Source organism: Neomonachus schauinslandi, chromosome 2 (assembly GCF_002201575.2).
Source record: "Neomonachus schauinslandi chromosome 2, ASM220157v2, whole genome shotgun sequence".
In the NCBI taxonomy this organism is placed as follows: Eukaryota; Metazoa; Chordata; class Mammalia; order Carnivora; family Phocidae; genus Neomonachus; species Neomonachus schauinslandi.
Genome location: NC_058404.1, coordinates 131,585,424 through 131,604,439, shown reverse-complemented (window position 1 = coordinate 131,604,439; position 19,016 = coordinate 131,585,424). Strand labels below are relative to the sequence as shown.

General features: G+C 38.3%; 1 protein-coding gene across 1 annotated transcript in view; it reads right to left on the bottom strand.

Moving 5' to 3' along the window:
* FAM13A (family with sequence similarity 13 member A) overlaps positions 1-19,016 on the bottom strand; it is a 336,606-nt gene that overhangs the window by 114,153 nt on the left and 203,437 nt on the right. Inside the window, exon 9 of the mRNA XM_044913092.1 lies at positions 15,793-15,956. Coding sequence (XP_044769027.1) covers positions 15,793-15,956 — 164 coding nt within the window. The remainder of the gene's footprint in view (positions 1-15,792; positions 15,957-19,016) is intronic.

Genomic DNA, 19,016 nt, shown 5'->3' with positions numbered 1-19,016 from the left:
TATTTTATAACTCATTTTATATAGTAATCAGTAATATATTTCTAATCCTCAAAAATATTTTCTATGCTTGTTGTATTAGATTTTTATCCATGATGATGATGCTTTTAATAATTTGGTTCAAGTAGTGACTACCAGATTTCTCCACTGTAAAGGAGAAACATTATCTGTGAGATGATTATTTGATACTGTGAAAGTTTAGACTCCAGATATATTGTGAGCATCTACTTTGAAGGCAGAGATAATAGGACTTGCTGATGGATTGGTTGAGAAAGAGTAGAGAAATCTGATTTTTGGCTTGAGTAACTGGGTGAATAGTGTCACAATTTATTGAGATGTGGAAAAACTTGGGTAGAAATGGGACTGCCTTTTTTTAGACAGAAGTGTGAATTGGGGGGCATGTTTTATACAGAGTGTGAGGTATTTATTTATTTTTTAAGATTTTATTTATTTATTTGAGAGAGAGAGAGAATGAGAGACAGAGAGCATGAAAGGGAGGAGGGTCAGAGGGAGAAGCAGACTCCCTGCCAAGCAGGGAGCCCGATGCAGGACTCGATCCCGGGACTCCAGGATCATGACCTGAGCCGAAGGCAGTCGCCTAACCAACTGAGCCACCCAGGCGCCCCGAGTGTGAGGTATTTATTAAATATCTGAGTAGACTTATCAGGAAGCCAATAAGCAGGACTAGCCTCATGGGCACATGAAATGTGCAGTCTCCTGTGGTCGCATGCTGGGTTTAATGCTCTGGTGTTGATGTCTTGAAATTTTTAATAGCTTTTTTTTTAAAGATTTTATTTGACAGAGAGAGACACAGCAAGAGAGGGAACACAAGCAGGGGGAGTGGGAGAGGGAGTAGCAGGCTTCCCGTGGAGCAGGGAGCCCGATGAGGGGCTCGATCCCAGGACCCTGGGATCATGACCTGAGCCGAAGGCAGACGTTTAACGACTGAGCCACCCAGGCACCCCGAAATTTTTAGTAACTTTTAACAAGGGGCTTTGCTTTTTCACTTTAGATGGGGGGCACCCCAAAATTTAGTAGGTGGTAGCACCAATTGGATATATCAATTGGGAGTATGATGGAGAGGTTGGAGGAAAACCAACCTCTGGAAGGTCTGGAAACAGTCTGGAAAATAAGACAGATTTTGCAAATAAGACTAAAAAAGGGTGTCCAATAAGACTAGAGGGAAAAGAGGAGAGTGTGGTATTGCAGAAGCAATGTGAAGAGAGTTCTCATAAGGGAGTAATCAGCGGGGTCAAATGCGTCTGAGCTAGAGTAAGGTAAGAACAGTAGACTGATCTCTGGATTTGGCAAGATGGAGACTGTTGGTGTCCTTAATAGGAACACTTTCAGTGTTGTATGGGTTGAAGAACAGGAGGAATGGTTATGAAGAGAGCAAGTATGTATACTCCTTTATCAGAGATTTGCTCTAAAGGAGAAGAGAGATACTGTTTCTGGGGAAGTATTAAAAAAGTGTTGTGAGCTATTACAGCATGTTTCTATCTGATGGGAAAAATCTAGAAGAAAGAAATTGATGTCACAGAGGAGGGAGGTGATTATTGGAATACAGTCCTTGGGTCGATGAAAAGGAATGGTATTCAGAGTACAAGCACAAGGGTTGACCCCAAAGAGGTGCAAGTTTAGTTCAACCACTGTAATAGGAGAGAAGGCAGAGTATAAGGGTACAGATATGAATACCTTTGCAGATTTGGGAGGTAGGAGGGTAACATCAATCTTTTGTGATTGTTGTGTGAAATAAGATAAAAACTTTGGATTGTGCTATAATATTTTATAGATCTAAGCCGTGTCCATTTTTCTATTGAACTGAGGTTCATGTTTTCAGAAAGCAAAGGCAGCGGTGAAAGAAGAGAAGAGTTAGGATGCTAACTGAATTTTATTTTTGTTTTTCTACAATCAGGTTCAGATGTTTGATAAGGGAACCAAAAAGACAATTCCATGGGAAAAGAATAGTCTTTTTAGCAAATGGTGCTGGGACAACTGGATATCCACAAGCAAAAGAATGAAGTTGGACCAATGCCTCACACCACATATAAAAACTCAAAATGTGCCATATACTTAATTGTAAGAGCAAAATCATAAAACTCTTAGAAGAAAACATAAACATAAATCTTCATGACTTTGGATTAAACAATGGTTTCTTAGATAAGACATCAAAATTAAAAACTTCTGTGCTTCAGGGAACATAATCAAAAAAGTGAAAAGACAATCCTCAGAATATGCAAAAATATCTGAAAAATTGCATATTTGATAACAGATAGTACCCAGAATATATAACTAATTCTTCCAACTAGTAAAAAGACAACTCAATTTAAAAAACGGGCCAAGTATTTGAATTGCCATTTCTCCAAAGAAGATATACAAATGGCGAATAACACATGAAAAGATGTTCATTAGTCCTTAGGGAAATGCAAGCCAAAACCACAATAAAACACCATTCTACACTTAGCAGAATGGTTGTAATAAAATAGACACTAAAAGTGGTGACAAAGATGTGGAAAAACTGGAAATATCATACATTGTCAGTGGGAATGCACAATGAAGCAGCCACTTTGAGAAATAGTTTATGGGTTCCTGAAAAAGTTAAACATAGGTTACTATATGAACCAGCAACTCCACCCCAGGCATATACATAAGAGAACTGAAAACATGTGTTAATAGAAAGACCTGTACCCAAATGTTCATACTAACATTATTCATAAGAGCCCCAAAGTCCAAGCAATCCAAATGTACCTCAACTGATGAATAAACAAAATGTGGTGTCTGCATTCAACAGAATTTTATTCAGCTTCAAAAAGTCATGAAATACTGACACATTATAATATGCATGAACCTTCAAAGCATGTCCTAAGGAAAGAAAGAGAGGCAGAAGAACATATATTCTATGACTGCATTTATATGCAATGGCAAGAGTCAGAGCTTCATAGAGATGAAATGTCACTGACCATTCACAAAGAGGAACAAGGGCACTCCAAATAAAAGGAACAATGTTAGCAAAGATGCAGAGGTGTGAAACTACTATGGCATCTTTGAAATAATGTGGTTGCAATGCAGCCTGAGCATAGGATAAAGAACTGTGGTAGAGTAAGTGAGGTAAGTAGATTGAGCCAGATTTTTAAAGAACTTGAATACCTTGAACTTTATTCAATGAGAAGTCCTCTTGGCTTTTATAGCGCTCTCTTATGCCTCTTCTAAACCTCTTGCATTATTTATTTTTGTAACTACGGATAAATTTGTCTCACTTAATAGACTGGGAGACCCCTAAAGAGAGCATGCCTTAGTTCTTTCTGGCTTTGCAGAGCCTAGTGCAAAATGTGCGGTACATAGAATGTGCCCACTAGGATTTTGTTGACTTTGAATTACTAAAATAAATTCAGTTAAGGCCACAGCAGTCCACATATACTTTGGTGATTTATAGGCTACCAAAAATTATCTGCATATATGACAATAAATTTCCTTACTGTTACCTACCTTCTCTTTCATCAACCACTCATACTATAAACAAACTACATTTTGGCTAATTGAACATAATAAAAAAAAAAAAAAGAAAGAAACCTTACCAAGAACACAATTAACATTTTGTATGTTTTATGTATTGTATGCTGTATTCTTACAATAAAGTAAGCTAAAGAAAATGTTATTAAGAAAATCATAAGAGAAAATAAAAAAAGAACTTTAAAAAAACTGTAAATCAAAGTTTGGATCCCAGTGAAATGTCAAAATCTGAATAGTCAGAGCAATTGTAATGAGTGGCAGATTTTGGTGAATGGGTAGAGAACTATTTGTTCTTTAATAATCAAAATACTTAGAGAAATATCAGAGACTTTCATTTTAAACCACAAGAATAAAAGGAGATTGAAGTTAAACACTGGAAAATATTTTTAATAGATATTCAGCTTATATGAAATAGTTCATCTGAGAAAACCTTGGAATATTTATTGTGGGAGCCAGCGGTGGCTAAGAACAGATTAGAAAACTATCTGTAGAGATAGAATTAGATATTTTTTTCTAACCAACTCTGGGACCTTGGGGCCTTTTACAAACCTACTTTTCTATAAACCTTTGTTAAGAAGGCCAGAGAGTGGGAATGCCCTGTCGGGGAAGTGTGTGGGGAGGCTTACCACTGTGCTTTTCACAAGGCAGTTTCAAACTCTTCCCCCACGTGGGAGCTACTGCAGTAAAGCTTGCAAGGTCAGCAATACAGTTAAAACATTTGGTAATTTTTCAAACAGTATGATTAGGAATCTTGTAGCTAAGAATCCTGATTTCATTTGACGTTCACTAGTCAGTTCAAGATTCTGAAACTCGGCTCCACATATCAGAGCGTGAGACACTACGGAGAACACACATGTTCAGGAAATAATTGGAGTGCCCTTTATGAAGTACAAACATGGGATAGTTATGACTGCTTTCTGTGGCTGGCTGGACTTTAGAAATGAAGGAAGTCGGGCGCCTGGGTGGCTCAGTCGGTTAAGCGACTGCCTTCGGCTCAGGTCATGATCCTAGGGTCCTGGGATCGAGTCCCGCATCAGGCTCTCTGCTCTGTGGGACACCTGCTTCTCCCTCTCCCACTCCCCCTGCTTGTGTTCCCTCTCTCGCTGTGTCTCTCTGTCAAATAAATAAATAAAATCTTAAAAAAAAAAAAGAAATGAAGAAAGTCATATTTAATTTCAGGACTTAATAGATTAGGATGCTTGAAGGACAATGGGTACAGTTAAAATTGTTGAATATTGATTCATTATTAATATCATTTAAAGTCTGAATCTTATGATGTATACTACTGTTAAATCTCATATAACAGTTGTTGTTTGGCAAACATCACGAGGCACACCCTTTCTGCCACAGGGTCAGAGAGTTGCAGAGACTGGTTATGAGCCTCATAAAACAATGGATTACTCCTGTATAAATAAGCAACATGTTACTGATATAGGGACAATATCAGGGTCGGAGCCCTGGTGGGGAGATGGCCTAGAGATTAAGTGGGGAAGATAAGAGAGCAGAGTTTTGACTTCCGTGGTAACTCTAAGGGTAGGCAGTACAAGGTTCCCTGGGGTGAGGGGAGTACTTTCCAAAGACCCAAAGAGAGAAAACTCACACATAAATTCTACTCTTTCAGAATCAGACCTCAACCTCTGAGAGGTGTAGGTCAGCTAGATGAAGAGAATGGAACTTAAACTGAGCACATGTAATAATATCACAATAGGAGCTAAGGCAGCGGCAACAAAGTAGGTGCCTGTTAGGTAGGTCCTGTTGTGGATGCAAAAAATACCCAGAAGACACATTCCCTCTCCACCAGGCAGTCACAACCAGGTTGAGGAGGAAATTATAAACACACAAAAGGGTAAAATAACTGAAGACAGAAGACAGGCAGGAAGTAATTGTAAAATAATTAAGACATATATTAATCTCAGCCTGCCAACAAAATATGTAATCTTGGGTAATTCGCCTAACTCAAAAAATATTTGTGAAATGAATGATCTTTTCAGAATCATGATTTCTTCAGCCAAAGTTACTTTTCAGATACAAAAAATCTTTTTTCAGAGCTACTCGACAAAACTGTGATATAGACAAAAAATGTCACATGCAGGGTTATTATAATTTTTCCAGCATTGAGGTATCATTGGCAAATACCAAATTGTAATATACTTAAGGTATAAAATGTGATGATTTACGTATACATTGTGAAATGATGACAATTAGGCAAATTAACACTTCCATCACCTCACATAGTTATGATTTTGTTTTTGTGATGGGAACAATTAAGATAAATTTACCCAGCAAATTTCAAGCATAAAATATAATATTATTAACTACATTCATCATATTATACATTATATCCCCAGAACTTATTCACCTTATAACTGAAAGTCTGTAGCCTCTGACCAATATCTGTCCATTTCCCTCTGCCAGTAGCCCCTGGCAACCACTGTTCTACTCTCTGCTTTTGAGCTCAACTTTTTTAGGTTCCAAATATAGGTGAGATCACACAGTATTTATCTTTCTGTATCCGGCTTACTTCACATAGCATAATGTCCTCTGGGTTCATCCATGTTGTTGGAAGTGGCAGGATTTCCCTCTGGTATTATGTGTGTGTATACATTACATTGTATACATACAAGAAATATATACAGATACACATACACTGTATATACATACACAATGGAATATTACTTCTACCACATTTTCTTCATCCCTTTATCCACTGACAGATACTTAAATGGTTCCATATCTCGGCTATTATAATTAACGCTGCATTAAACGTGAGAGTATAAATATCTCTTTGAGATACTGATTTCATTTCTTTGGCCATATACCCAGAAGTGGAATAACTAGATCGCATAGTTTTTGAGGGACCACCACACTATTTTCCATAATGGCTGTACCACTTTACATTCTTACCAACCCAGTGTACAAAGGTTCCCTTTTCTCCACATCCTCACCAATACTTGTTATCTCGTCTTTTTGATAAAAGCCATTCTAACAGGGCTGAGGTGATAGCTCATTGTAGTTTTATTTTGCATTTCGTTGACGACTAGTGACATCATTTTCATATATCTGCTTGCCATTCCTACATCTTCTTTGAAAAAAGTCTATTCAACCTCTTTGCCCATCACCCATTGAACCCATTACCCCCCCCCCCCCCCGCCCACGTCCCTCCCCTCTAGTAACCATTAGTTTGTTCTCTATGGTTAAGAGTCTATTTTCTGGTTTGCCTCTCATTCCCCACCCCCATACCCAGGTTCATCGGTTTTGTTCCTTAAATTCCACATGTAACTGAAATCATAGGGTATTGTCTTTCTCTGACTTATTTTGCTTAGCATAATGCTCTCTAGCTCCATCCATATTGCTGCAGATTTCATTCATTTTTATGGCTGAGTAATATTCCATTTTACACACACACACACACACACACACACACACACACACACCTTTTTTATTCATTCATCAGTCAATGGACACTTGCATTTTTCCATAATGTGGCTACTGTTGATAATGCTGTTATAAACATCAGAGTGCATATATCCCTTCAAATCTATATTTTTGTATCCTTTGGGTAAATAACCTAGTAGTGCAATTGCTAGGTCATAGGGTAGTTCTATTTTTGACTTTTTGAGGAGCCTCCATACTGTACTACAGAGTGACTGCACCAGTCTGCATTCCCAACAAAAGTGTAGGAGGGTTCCCCTTTTTCTCCCCAGCCTCGCCAATACCTGTTATTTCCTATGTTGTTAATTTTAGCCATTCTGAGAGGTGTGAGATGATATCTCACTGTAGTTTTGATTTGTATTTCCCAGATGATGACTAATGTTGAGCATCTTTTCATGTGTCTGTGGGCCATCTGTATATCTTCTTGGAAAAATGTCTATTTATGTCTTCTGTCCATTTCTTAACTGGATTTATTGGTTTTTGGGTGTTGAGGTTCATAAGTTCTTTATATATTTTGGATATTAACTCTTTATCAGATATGTCATTTGCAAATATCTTCTCCCATTACAAAGGTTGCCTATTAGTTTTATTGATTGTTTCCTTTGCTGTGCAGGTTTTCATCTTGATGAAGTCCCAATAGTTTATTTTTGCTTTTGTTTCCCTTGCCTCTGGAGACATGTCTAGTAAGAAGTGGCTATGGCCAAGTCAAACAGGTTGCTGCCTGTGTTCTCTAGGATTTTTATAGTTTCCTGTCTCACATTTAAGTCTTTCAGCCATTTTGAATTTATTTTTGTGTATGGCGTAAGAAAGTTTCATTCTTCTGCATGTTGTTGTCCAGTTTTCCTAACACCTTTTGTTGAAGAGATTTTTTTTCCATTGGATATTCTTACCTGCTTTGTCAAAGATTAGTTGACTATATAGTTGTGGGTTCATTTCTGGGTTTTCTATTCCATTCCACTAATCAATGTATCTGTTTTTGTGACAGTACCAAACCGTTTTGATTATTACAACTTTGAATTGTGATGCCTCCAGCTTTGTTTTTCTTTTTCAAGGTTGCTTTGGCTATCTGGGGTCTTTTGTGGTTCCATACAAATTTTAGGATTGTTTGTTCCAGGTTGGTCTTTGCCCAGTTTTTATTTATTTATGATTTTATAATAATCATTATTTTTTGCTTTGGAATTGTATAAGTTCCTTGCAAATATGCAAATATTTTCTCTCATTCCAGAAAAGACTGCCTTTTCATTTTGTTGATGATTTCCTTTGCTATGTAGAAGCAATTTGATGGGGGCGCCTGGGTGGCTCAGTTGGTTAAGCAACTGCCTTCGGCTCAGGTCATGATCCTGGAGTCCCTGGATCGAGTCCCGCATCGGGCTCCCTGCTCAGCAGGGAGTCTGCTTCTCCCTCTGACCCTCCCCCCTCTCATGTGCTCTCTCTCTCTCAAATAAATAAATAAAATCTTTAAAAAAAAAAAAAAAAGAAGCAATTTGATGTAGCCCACTTACTGATTTTTTTGTTTCCTGTGCTTTTAGTGTCATATCAAAAAAAATCACTGCCAAGACCAATGTCAAGGAGCTTTTTTCCAATATTTTCTTCTAGGAGTTTTATAGTTTCAGGTCTTATGTTTAGATATTTAATCCATTTTGAGCTAATATTTGAATATGGTGTAAGATAAGGGCCAAATTTTATTCTTTTCCATGCGGATATTCAGTTTTCCCAACAATTTATTGAAGACTACCCTTTCCCCACCACATAGCCTTGGTGTTCTTGTCAAACTGTATTTGTGTGAGCTTATTTCTGGTCTCTCTATTCTGTTCTATTAGTACATGTTTCTTTTTATGCCAATACCGTACAGTTTGATTACTCATAGCTTTGTAACAGTTTGAAATCAGGAAATGTGATGCCTTCAGCTTCATTCTTCATAAGATTGCTTTGGCTATTTGAGGTCTTTTGTGTTCCCACATCAATTTTAGGATTTTTCTATGAAAAAAGTATGAAGGAACAAATTATCTTTTATTTATTTTATTTTTTATTATATTTTATATTTTATTTTATTTTTTTAAAGATTTTATTTATTTATTTGACAGAGACAGAGATAGCGAGAGCAGGAACACAAGCAGGGGGAGTGGGAGAGGGAGAAGAAGGCTTCCCGCTGAGCAGGGAGCCCGATGTGGGGCTTGATCCCAAGACCCTGGGATCATGACCTGAGCCGAAGGCAGACGCTTAACGACTGAGCCACCCAGGCGCCCCTATTTTTAATTTTTTTTTAAGATTTTATTTATTTTTTGACAGAGAGAGAGACAGTGAGAGAGGGAACATAAGCAGCGGGAGTGGGAAAGGAAGAAGCAGGCTTCCCGCTGATCAAGGAGCCCGATGTGGGGCTCCATCTCAGTACCCTGGGATCATGACCTGAGCCGAAGGCAGACACTTAACCCACTGAGCCACTCAGGTGCCCCCGAAGGAACAAATTATCTTAAGATGTAACAAACATAACCTTCTCTGCAGATAGCATTTACTTATAACAATAGTTGCATTTTAGCAATTTGCAATCAAATGACTTTCTTGTTAGAGTATACCCCTTTCTCCTTATTCCAGCAATTGTTTGTTTGGTTTTTGGTACTTGTATTTTTAAAACAATGTTATTGAGATATATTTTACATATCATAAAATCCACATTTTCAAGTCTACAGTTCAGTGATTTTTAGTAACTTTACCAGTGGTCTAGCTATTACCATAAATCAGTTTCAGAACATTTTCATTCCACCAAATAAGGTCCCTCAGGGCATTTACATTAATCTCTGACCCTCCCTGGTCCCCCAGCCCCAGCCCCAGACAATCACAACTCAACTTGCTATTTCTTTAAATTTGCCTTTTTTGGACTTTTCATATAAATGGAATCATACAATACATGGTTTTTTGAGTCTTCATTCTGACTTTATAGAAAAAAAACTAGAGATTTTCCTTTGGCCTTTAAGAAAATCACAAATTTAAAGAAATACATTGCCTTTCAAAAAGACCATTACAATAAATAGGATTTAACAACTAAAAACCTAAAAATATTAATTCTGTTCTCTATTTAAATTCTAAAATTAAAAAAATTCTGAAAGTAATAAATATAGTGCTAGGAACATGAAAGGATCATTTATCTACTTTACATGTTGAAACAGATAGTCAGATGGCTATCCCTGAAGCTTCAAATTCTTTTAACATCTCAAACGTCACCTGTAATAGAACCTTTCCTTTTTCTTTTTGAGCATGGATATGTAACTTCCCCTTCCAGGAAAATTTTTAAGTGGCCTACTTCTTAACATACTAGTTAATGTTTACAGTTTTTCTTCCTCAGTATCTTTAAAAGGAATAAGAATATCAGGTACACTGAAAGGAGCTGGAATATTCCAGCCTTGCTTAAGGGATGCACTTGTCCAATAACCTCCTGATTTCTGTGAGTGCCTCTGACCTGCCAAACTTGTACACTGTACTTACACTGTGGAGGACAGGCATGGACTCCTTTGAAGCGGGCATGCCAGATCAGAAATTATGCTTTTCAGTCTACCGTGAATTTTAGTAACACACACATCTTAATTACAAAAAAGCTTCTTCTTTTTCTTTCTTTTTTTTTTTTTAAGAGAAGGAGAGAGAAGGTGGGGTGAGGGGGGAGAGAGAGAATTCTGAGCAGGCTCCACGCCTAGCACAGAGCCTGATGTGGGGCTGGATCTCACAATCCTGAGATCATGACCTGTGCTGAAATCAAGAGTCAGATGCTCAACCAACTGAGCCACACAGGCTCTCCTACAAAAAAGAATTCTTGGGTGCCTGGGTGGCTCAGTCGGTTAAGCATCTGCTTTCGGCTCAGGTCATGATCCCAGTGTCCTGGGGTTGAGTCCTGCATCGGGCTTCCTGCTCCGCGGGGAGCCTGCTTCTCCTTCTCCCACTCCCCCTGCTTGTGTTCCCTCTCTCGCTGTGTCTCTGTCAAGTAAATAAATAGAATCTTAAAAAAAAAAAAAGAATTCTTAACAGTATTTTAGTAACTGCTGCTGTGAGTTTTAGAAAGCTAACGCTTTTACTGAATTAAGTATTTCTGTCTTTGGCTTAGAATTCAGTATAAAATAGAGCATTCCACTGAACTCTAACAAAATCAAGAGATACTTATCCTTAAGCTTTTTTCATTAAATTACTCCAATTGTGAGAGATTCTATGAGGATCAGAAAAATGATTGTTGTTTATACGATTATATCCTCCATGTCAATTTTTGACAATTGTAGAAATATAGAAAAAAATGATATTCATCTGAATAATGTTCCAAGACAGAAATCAGCCAATAAGCAGTGATATCCAGCTCTTCTCTTGACTCACAAAACATTACATTTTATGTGTGTTACTCTCTCTGCTTTTATTTTTGCTGCCACCATCTGAAGACTAGAAAATAATGAACACATGCTGCTAACAATTCGTATTTCTACTACATCTTAAGAAGAAATGAGACTATACAGAAGAATTGAAACAAAGAAGAAAAAGACCAAAGTGAGACAACCTGGGGAAAAATACTGAATAAGGCCTCAACTCTAAACATTCAGAGTTACCAAAGCATACTGTTAGCCAAAAATCGCTCCTCAAAAGCCTGAGAAATCAGCCTTAACCTGCTGTTTAAAAATCACAGGACACTTCACCATTCTGGAAATCTCAGTACCAAAGGTTCTTTCTTGGTTGTTAACTGATACGGTAACTCTGCTGAAAACCAAACAATGAAGTATAAATGTGGCGCACTGATTTTAAAGTGCAAACAGAATGATTTTTTTTGTTTTGTAAAGTAAACCAAACTCACCAGGTCATAGGTCAAACAAGAATAGATTTTGCTGAATTTTTTTTTTCTTTCTATTTTTCAAAGAGCAACTGAAAAATAAAAGATCAATACTAGGAAAAGCCCAGCTAAATGCTTCTTGACAATTCCTCAAAGTTCGTAAACCAAAGTAAATCTTGTATTAGGGGCACCTGGGTGGCTCAGTTGGTTAAGCATCTGCCTTCAGTTCAGGTCATGATCCCAGGGTCCTGGGATCGAGCCCCACGTTGGGCTCTCTGCTCAGCGGGGAGTCCACTTCTCCCTCTCCCTCTGTGCTCTCCCTCTCTCAAATAAATAAATAAAATCTTTTAAAAAAACTTGTATTGGATAATGGGCGTACAGTAATATATTTAATACACATTGCCAATCTTACTGTTTTAAGACTGGTGCCACTAATGAACTGTTAAGGAAAAAAGTAGAAACACACACACACTTTTAATTTATTTAAAATTTATGAACTAACCAATAACTTGTTCTGGAAAGTAACCGCAAATGGAAACCACCTCATAAGTTCATTTTTGAAATGAAAATTGGCATAATATTCATTCTATTACTTCAAAGATACATAAAAGATTTAAAGTTTATTTTCAGTTAAATTTATTTTAATTATCTCCACCTGTCTTTTGACAATTTGTCTCACAATCTATTAAGAGGTATGTAAAAAGTAAAATCTCTGCATGGACACTATAGATTATGGATAGAGACGAGAACTTGGATGAGTCACTAGTGCATGACGGTGAGCAGCAAGGTTTCTATCTAAATCTTTAAGGTTGCCAAGTGTGAAGGAGTCAGTCTTCAAGGCCGTACTTTATGAACTTAGAAAAGTGTATAAAAAAATTCGTGAATATTAATGCACATTTGTTTCAACTGGAGATATGCTGACCAGTGGAACAAAGAGTTGCCAGAGCAACATTAGCTGTGCCTTCTCTCCATAATCGCACTTTTTTTTTTTAAAGATTTTGAGAGTGAGCGAGCGAGTGAGTGAGAGAGAGAGAACCAGCAGGGGGAGTGGCAGGGGGAGAGGGAGAAGCAGGCTTCCCGCAGAGCAGGGAGCCTGATGCGGGGCTCGATTCCAGGACCCTGGGATCATGACCTGAGCAGAAGGCAGACGCTTAATGACCGAGCCACCCAGGCGCCCCCTCTCACTTCTTGGTTTGTATCTCAGAAATACAAATTCATTCTCCAAACAGGAAGCTCTTTTCTTGTTACCTTTAGGAGGAACAAACTTTTTTTTTTTTTTTCCCTTTCATTTTCTGACTGGATGAATAAAGATAATGATATAAACAACTAAAATTTGCATTTTTCTTTTCATTGTTTCACATAGAGTGTTCCTGGCATAATTCTCTGCCAAGTAATTTGGGAAGATAACATCTACACTAGCTCTTGTCACCCAGCCACTCGACCCTGATATTTAAACTAGAGAAGAAAACTTTAAAAAGGCCCAATGTTTCTATCTGTGTCCATTATTCTTTTTCGGAACTTTCCTCCCTGCCCGAGGCCAGTTCCTCCAAGGATGACAGCCTTGCTCCTCAGTGGTGAGGGCTGTGCACTGCACATGCCACCCCCTGCCTGCTTCGGCACAGCGGCCCACCAGGGGCACAGCCTGCCTTCCTGGTTTCCGAATTCCCTCCGGACGCCTTGTTCCATGACCTCCCAGCTTATAAATCAGCTTCTTTCCCTCCATGGACTCTGCCTGTTACGCACACAAACCTGCCTACATTTCAGTCATTATTGTAATACCCCAAATGGAGTCAAACAAACAAGCAAAGCAACCCCACTCCTTTCTGGACTGAGTCCACCCCTGGAAGCAATAGCCTGTTCTCCGCCCTCCCTCAAAGCACGGGCTTGTGGGCCCGCCCCATCTCAGGGGCTGGCAGGTGGTAGTGGATCGGCTGCGTGGCCTCGCTAGTCTCCCACCAGCACCCTCAACCTTCTCCTTCGACAGGAGCTTCTCTGAAGTCCACGTCTGCTTAGGTCATTTGCCGCCTTAGATTCCTGCAATCACGTTCTGTCATTTTCAAGAGAAAATCCAAACTCTTTAGTATGGGGGATAGTTTTTCACGATCTGATCTATTCAGCTCAGTCTATTAGGCCGCCTCTAGCCTCGCCTGCGTTCTCAACTCCAGGCATCCCGAACCCACGGCTGCACCTGCAGTTCTCCAAGCTGTCCTCCCCACCCTGTGTGCCCCGGCACCCGCCTTTTTTCTTCCAGGAGCACCCTTATCTAGATTCCGCTGCCCAGGAAACTTCTACTTATTCTACTAGCGCTAGTTCACAAGGCATCCTCTTTCTGAAACCTCTCTGACCTTCCTCAGCCAACGTGGTCTCTACCCTTCCTCTGGCCTCACACAGCACCCTGTGCCCTGTTTGGAAGCTCTTTAAGAGCACCCAAATCTTAGGACTTTTTCACCAGCCCATTTCCCACTGCTTGGACCATGGTGGGCACCTGGTGTATGTGTGCTTAATAATCATATCAATTTTTATTCACTTTTCCTCTGTCTCCCCAAGTGCAGGACTTGTCTCTCATTGTCTGAATTGCCAGCACCAAGCAAGTAAATGCCACATAACTAGATCTCCGTAAAGATTAACAACTGTTGAAGGAACCAACAGTATAACTTCCTCCAAACTCTCCTTGTCCCATTGATCCTGCAGGTGATAAAAGATTGTTTTGCCTAATATACCAACTTGTCATGGTTCCCATCACCTACCCCACTTAGCTGAAACTTTCACTGGCTTCCTAGTACCTGTAGGTTGAAGCCCAGGTCCCTTGCTTGGTTCTTTTGCATAGAAATGCACTTTCCTTGACCTTCACACACTCTCTCCTCCTCCTTCACATCTCAGCTTAGGCTTTCCCTGCCTACTCAAACTAAAATTGTCTCTGTGTGAGTCTGTGACATTAACCTGATTTAATTTCTTAATACCCCCACTTATTAGAGCTGAAATGATCTTCATAAGCTTTTTTTTCCTGAGTGTTTTCTTATTGCCCCCTTCACTAAAATATAAGGTCCATAAACACAGGGCCCTGGTTGGCTTTGTTCAATGCTGTATCCCCTGTCTGACTTGGCCCCACTCCATTTTCCCAGCCTTACCTCCAACCAATTCCCCACATGACACCTGTTTGCTATTTCCCAAATACTTCCTGATGGGGCCTTCTTTTTCTTCCTATTTAAATTCTCTTCATCGGGCGCCTGGGTGGCTCAGTCGGTTAAGTGACTGCCTTCAGCTCAGGTCATGATCCCGGAGTCCTGGGATCGAGTCCCACATCGGGCTCCCGGCTCAGCGGGGAGCCTGCTTCTCCCTCTGACCCTATCCCCTCTCATGCTGTTTCTCTCTCTCTCAAATAAATAAATAAATAAAATCTTTAAAATAAATAAATAAATAAATAAATTCTCTTCATCTTTTACAGAAATTCCCTCTTTCATAATGCAATCCGAAGTGGTATGCTCTTAACTGTATTATTTATCTGTTTAATGTCATAAATATCTTTCAATTTTCTAGAGCTCTCTGTCTTGTAATGGATGTAAGAAATAGGTTTTAAGTTATAACAAAAGATTAAAAATTCTTAAAAGGAAAAATTCTATATGCTAGGAGTTAATAAGATTCAGACCCATCTCACCTATTTTAAGAAAACTGGAGGCCTTCTTCAAGTACACCAAAGAGGTTTGCTTTCAGGCATAATTTGCAACATAATAGCTAAAAGGCTATATTCCAAATTTGTTAGTGACAGTTGGTCCTAGTAACAACTCGGAAGTTTATTTTAATTGCAAATAATATTGGCCACTGAACATACTATGAAAAGGAAACCAAAAAGTAACTCTTGCAACTTTTAACTCTGGGCCTAGCATAGTCCAATTGGCTAGATAATTTGTCTAAAATACAAACAAAAAAATAAATGTAAATAAAATATAACAAACCACAAACACTTCTAGTGATAAGAACTTTTAGTCAAAAACATGTGGGCCTAAACATCAGAGCAGACAATACAACATATAACATGTAAACAAAAGAAACATGCCAACCTGGATACCAACTTTGTGACATTAGCATCCTCTGCTGAATTCATGTCAGCCCAGCAGGGTTTTCTACGACTTAGCCGCAGGCTGACCTGAGGAACGCCATCACATAGCTCTGGTTGTGGAACTCTGTGGGCCTGAATAGATCCCTCACTCCTGGATTTGGGGATCTAGAAAATAAAATTTAAAAGACAGAGAAAGAGAGATTTTAAAAATCTTTCAAGTTATGTTATTGAAGATGATTTATTCTGATTTATTAGTAACCTATTAATAATATTCTAGAAAAATATAAACCTAGTACAGAATTTAAAATACTTAAAAGAACTGTCAAATGGCAAGGGGCACAGGGAAGGGGAGAAACCAATACTTCCAAGGGGAACTTTCAAACCATACACAGCCCACGTCCCTCTCCTGGATTCCCATACAAATCTTCCCCAGGCTCACCTGCCCTCCCCGCCGCCGCCCTGCCAGAATAACATTCTGTGTAATGACAGATTATGACAGTATATCTGACTGGCAACTTGGAGTGAGGGAAAGAAGAAATAGGAAAAAGGCAGGGAGATAAAAAGGGCCGAGAACCACTGAAATGAAGGATGCCAATGTCAGAAAGGCATCCAGAAATATTTACTACTATCAAGCAAAATACACACCAGTTCGCTAATAGTTTCTGTTGTAATCTTCTTTTATAGGGCAAAGTGTGGCCTAATACATTTTCACCTAAGGAAATATCTAGGAAAAAACCCACCTTTTGAGTTCTTTTATATCTCTGGAAGCATGGGCCACAGAGTGCCAAATGAACACTGGTGTATTGACGTCTCTTATCAGAAGTTACGTGCTCCTTCCAATCCCAGAAATACCCTCATGCTTTTATATTAGATCAGAAAGAATGTGAATACAACCCATGTCCTTATTCTAAAATTGTATAAAAATCATGTGAGAGTTTCAGGTAAGATTGAAACCCTTGGATCAATTGTATTTATGATACTGGAAGCTTTTTCTCATCTCTAAGCTTTCTTATGCTTGTCCTTCAACTGGAATGTCATCTGTTCATCACTGGGTACTCACCAACTGCCTAAGACCAAACCAAATCTTAACTTCCTTTGAGGTTGAGATAAGAATCCACTGCCCACAGAGCTTCTCTAATTAACCTCAGGTCTTTTTTTTTTTTTTTTTTAAGATTTTATTTATTTATTTGACAAAGAGAGACACAGCGAGAGAGGGAACACAAACAGAGGGAGTGGGAGAGGGAGAAGCAGGCTTCCCACTGACCAGGGAGCCTGATGCGGGGCTCGATCCAGGACCCTGGGATCATGACCTGAGCCGAAGGCAGACGCTTAACGACTGAGCCACCCAGGCGCCCCTTAACCTCAGGTCTTAATAACCTTTCCCAACTTTGAATTCCTATAATACACCACCACAAAATCTACACTTGATTTCATGTCATCTGATACCTTCACCTTAGATGTTTTATATTTCTAGGTTATATGGCTTCAACCAGATGCCTGGAGACAGAGATTATAGTCTCACACTCTTCCTCTTTTTCCCCTCCCCCATCCCTCTCTTCATCTTATGTATATTATTATTTTTAACGTTTGAGCCATCAAGTTTAGCAAAGTTTTGAACCCATTAACACTTATTGTCAGACAATACAGTCTTCAACTACAAGATATTCCCAAGACAGTGACTGACAAAGAAACTAGGATAACAGGCAATTAAAAAAAATAATACAGGGATAATTATAAACATAAATATTTAATAAAGTCATACCTCTATGAGGATTACATAAAAATAACATTTGAAAATAATTTAGCAGATAGTTATATTTAACACAGAGCAAAGTAAACACTCAGTAAAAACTAGCTTTTATTAACATTGTTGTTATGTGAAATTTGCCCAAATCTGATGATTACTAATAAATTGTTCCAATGCATTTCTCTGTAGAACTTTTATAAGATCATGAAAATCAAGGAAAATGGGCAAATTTTTTTTTAAAATTATGAACTATAGTTCATTGAGATATTTGCCAAGATTACTTATGAAAGAAATATTAGGGGCACCTGGGTGGCTCAGTCAGTTGAGTGTCCAACTCTTGATTTTGGTTGAGGTCATAATCTCAGAGTCCTGGGATCGAGCCTGGCATCGGGCTCCAGGCTCAGCGAGAAGTCTGCTGAGATTCCCTCTCTCCCTCTCTCTCTGCCCCTCCCCCTGCTTGTGCTCACTCTTTCTCTACCTTTCTAGAATAAATCTTTTTTAAAAAAGAAATATTTAGATAAACAGCAAGAGAACATCTGAAAAGTACAAATATATACTATTTATATATTTCATAAAGGCGCTCCTTTTGCATGTGGTTATTTTTCATAAGAGTAGGCAAGAAAAATAAACACACTGAAAAAGCAATAAGATTTCAAACTAGTTAGCTAAAAAAAATCTCATACCCAGACTTAATTCTCTCAATATTAAAACAAATACAAGAGCAGTTGTTTGGCAACATTTCATGGTGTTAAAAGGTTCAGTGATAATTTGGGGGTTCTAAATTCAATTGTTTACACAGAGGAGAAATAGTCTAAGGTAAAAAGGCAATATGCAACGGATTCCATTTTGTCAGTTTATATTAAAATAGACTACATAATGCAAATCACTTAAAACTCAGATACCAGAAACTACATCAGCAACATTATCAAAGTATATTTTTGTGATGATTTAATCTCTACAGAAATAAAATAGACATGACTATCATTAATCATGAACTTCAAAATATAAACTCATAATTAATATATACCAAAGTAGTACAAAGAACTGAATTTGTGCAGAACATGAAAATACCACATGAAGTTTGAGAGAACAAAATTGTTAGAAAAAAATAGCTCAGTAACTGTAAGACTACTAGAACTATAGTGCATACACACACACACACACACACACATATATACATACCTATATATTTTAAAAGGAATGCATGTTTTTAAAGGAGATTAACAGTCTTGAACATATACCTTGAGGACTGTACATTTTCATTACAGAAATGACTGTAGGAAAAATAGAGTGATAAAATTTTAAAACCTGCTACCTTACTGATGTTATTAATTTTAGTACAAATGTATGAACTTTGAGAAAAGGAAAGAGATCACTTTCTTTGCCTTAGCTGGAATTGAGATTTTTAGAAACACATGATTTGAGCCTTGGCCTTATTGGGTAGGTAGAAGGGATAGTTTTATTTTTATGCTCTGGGT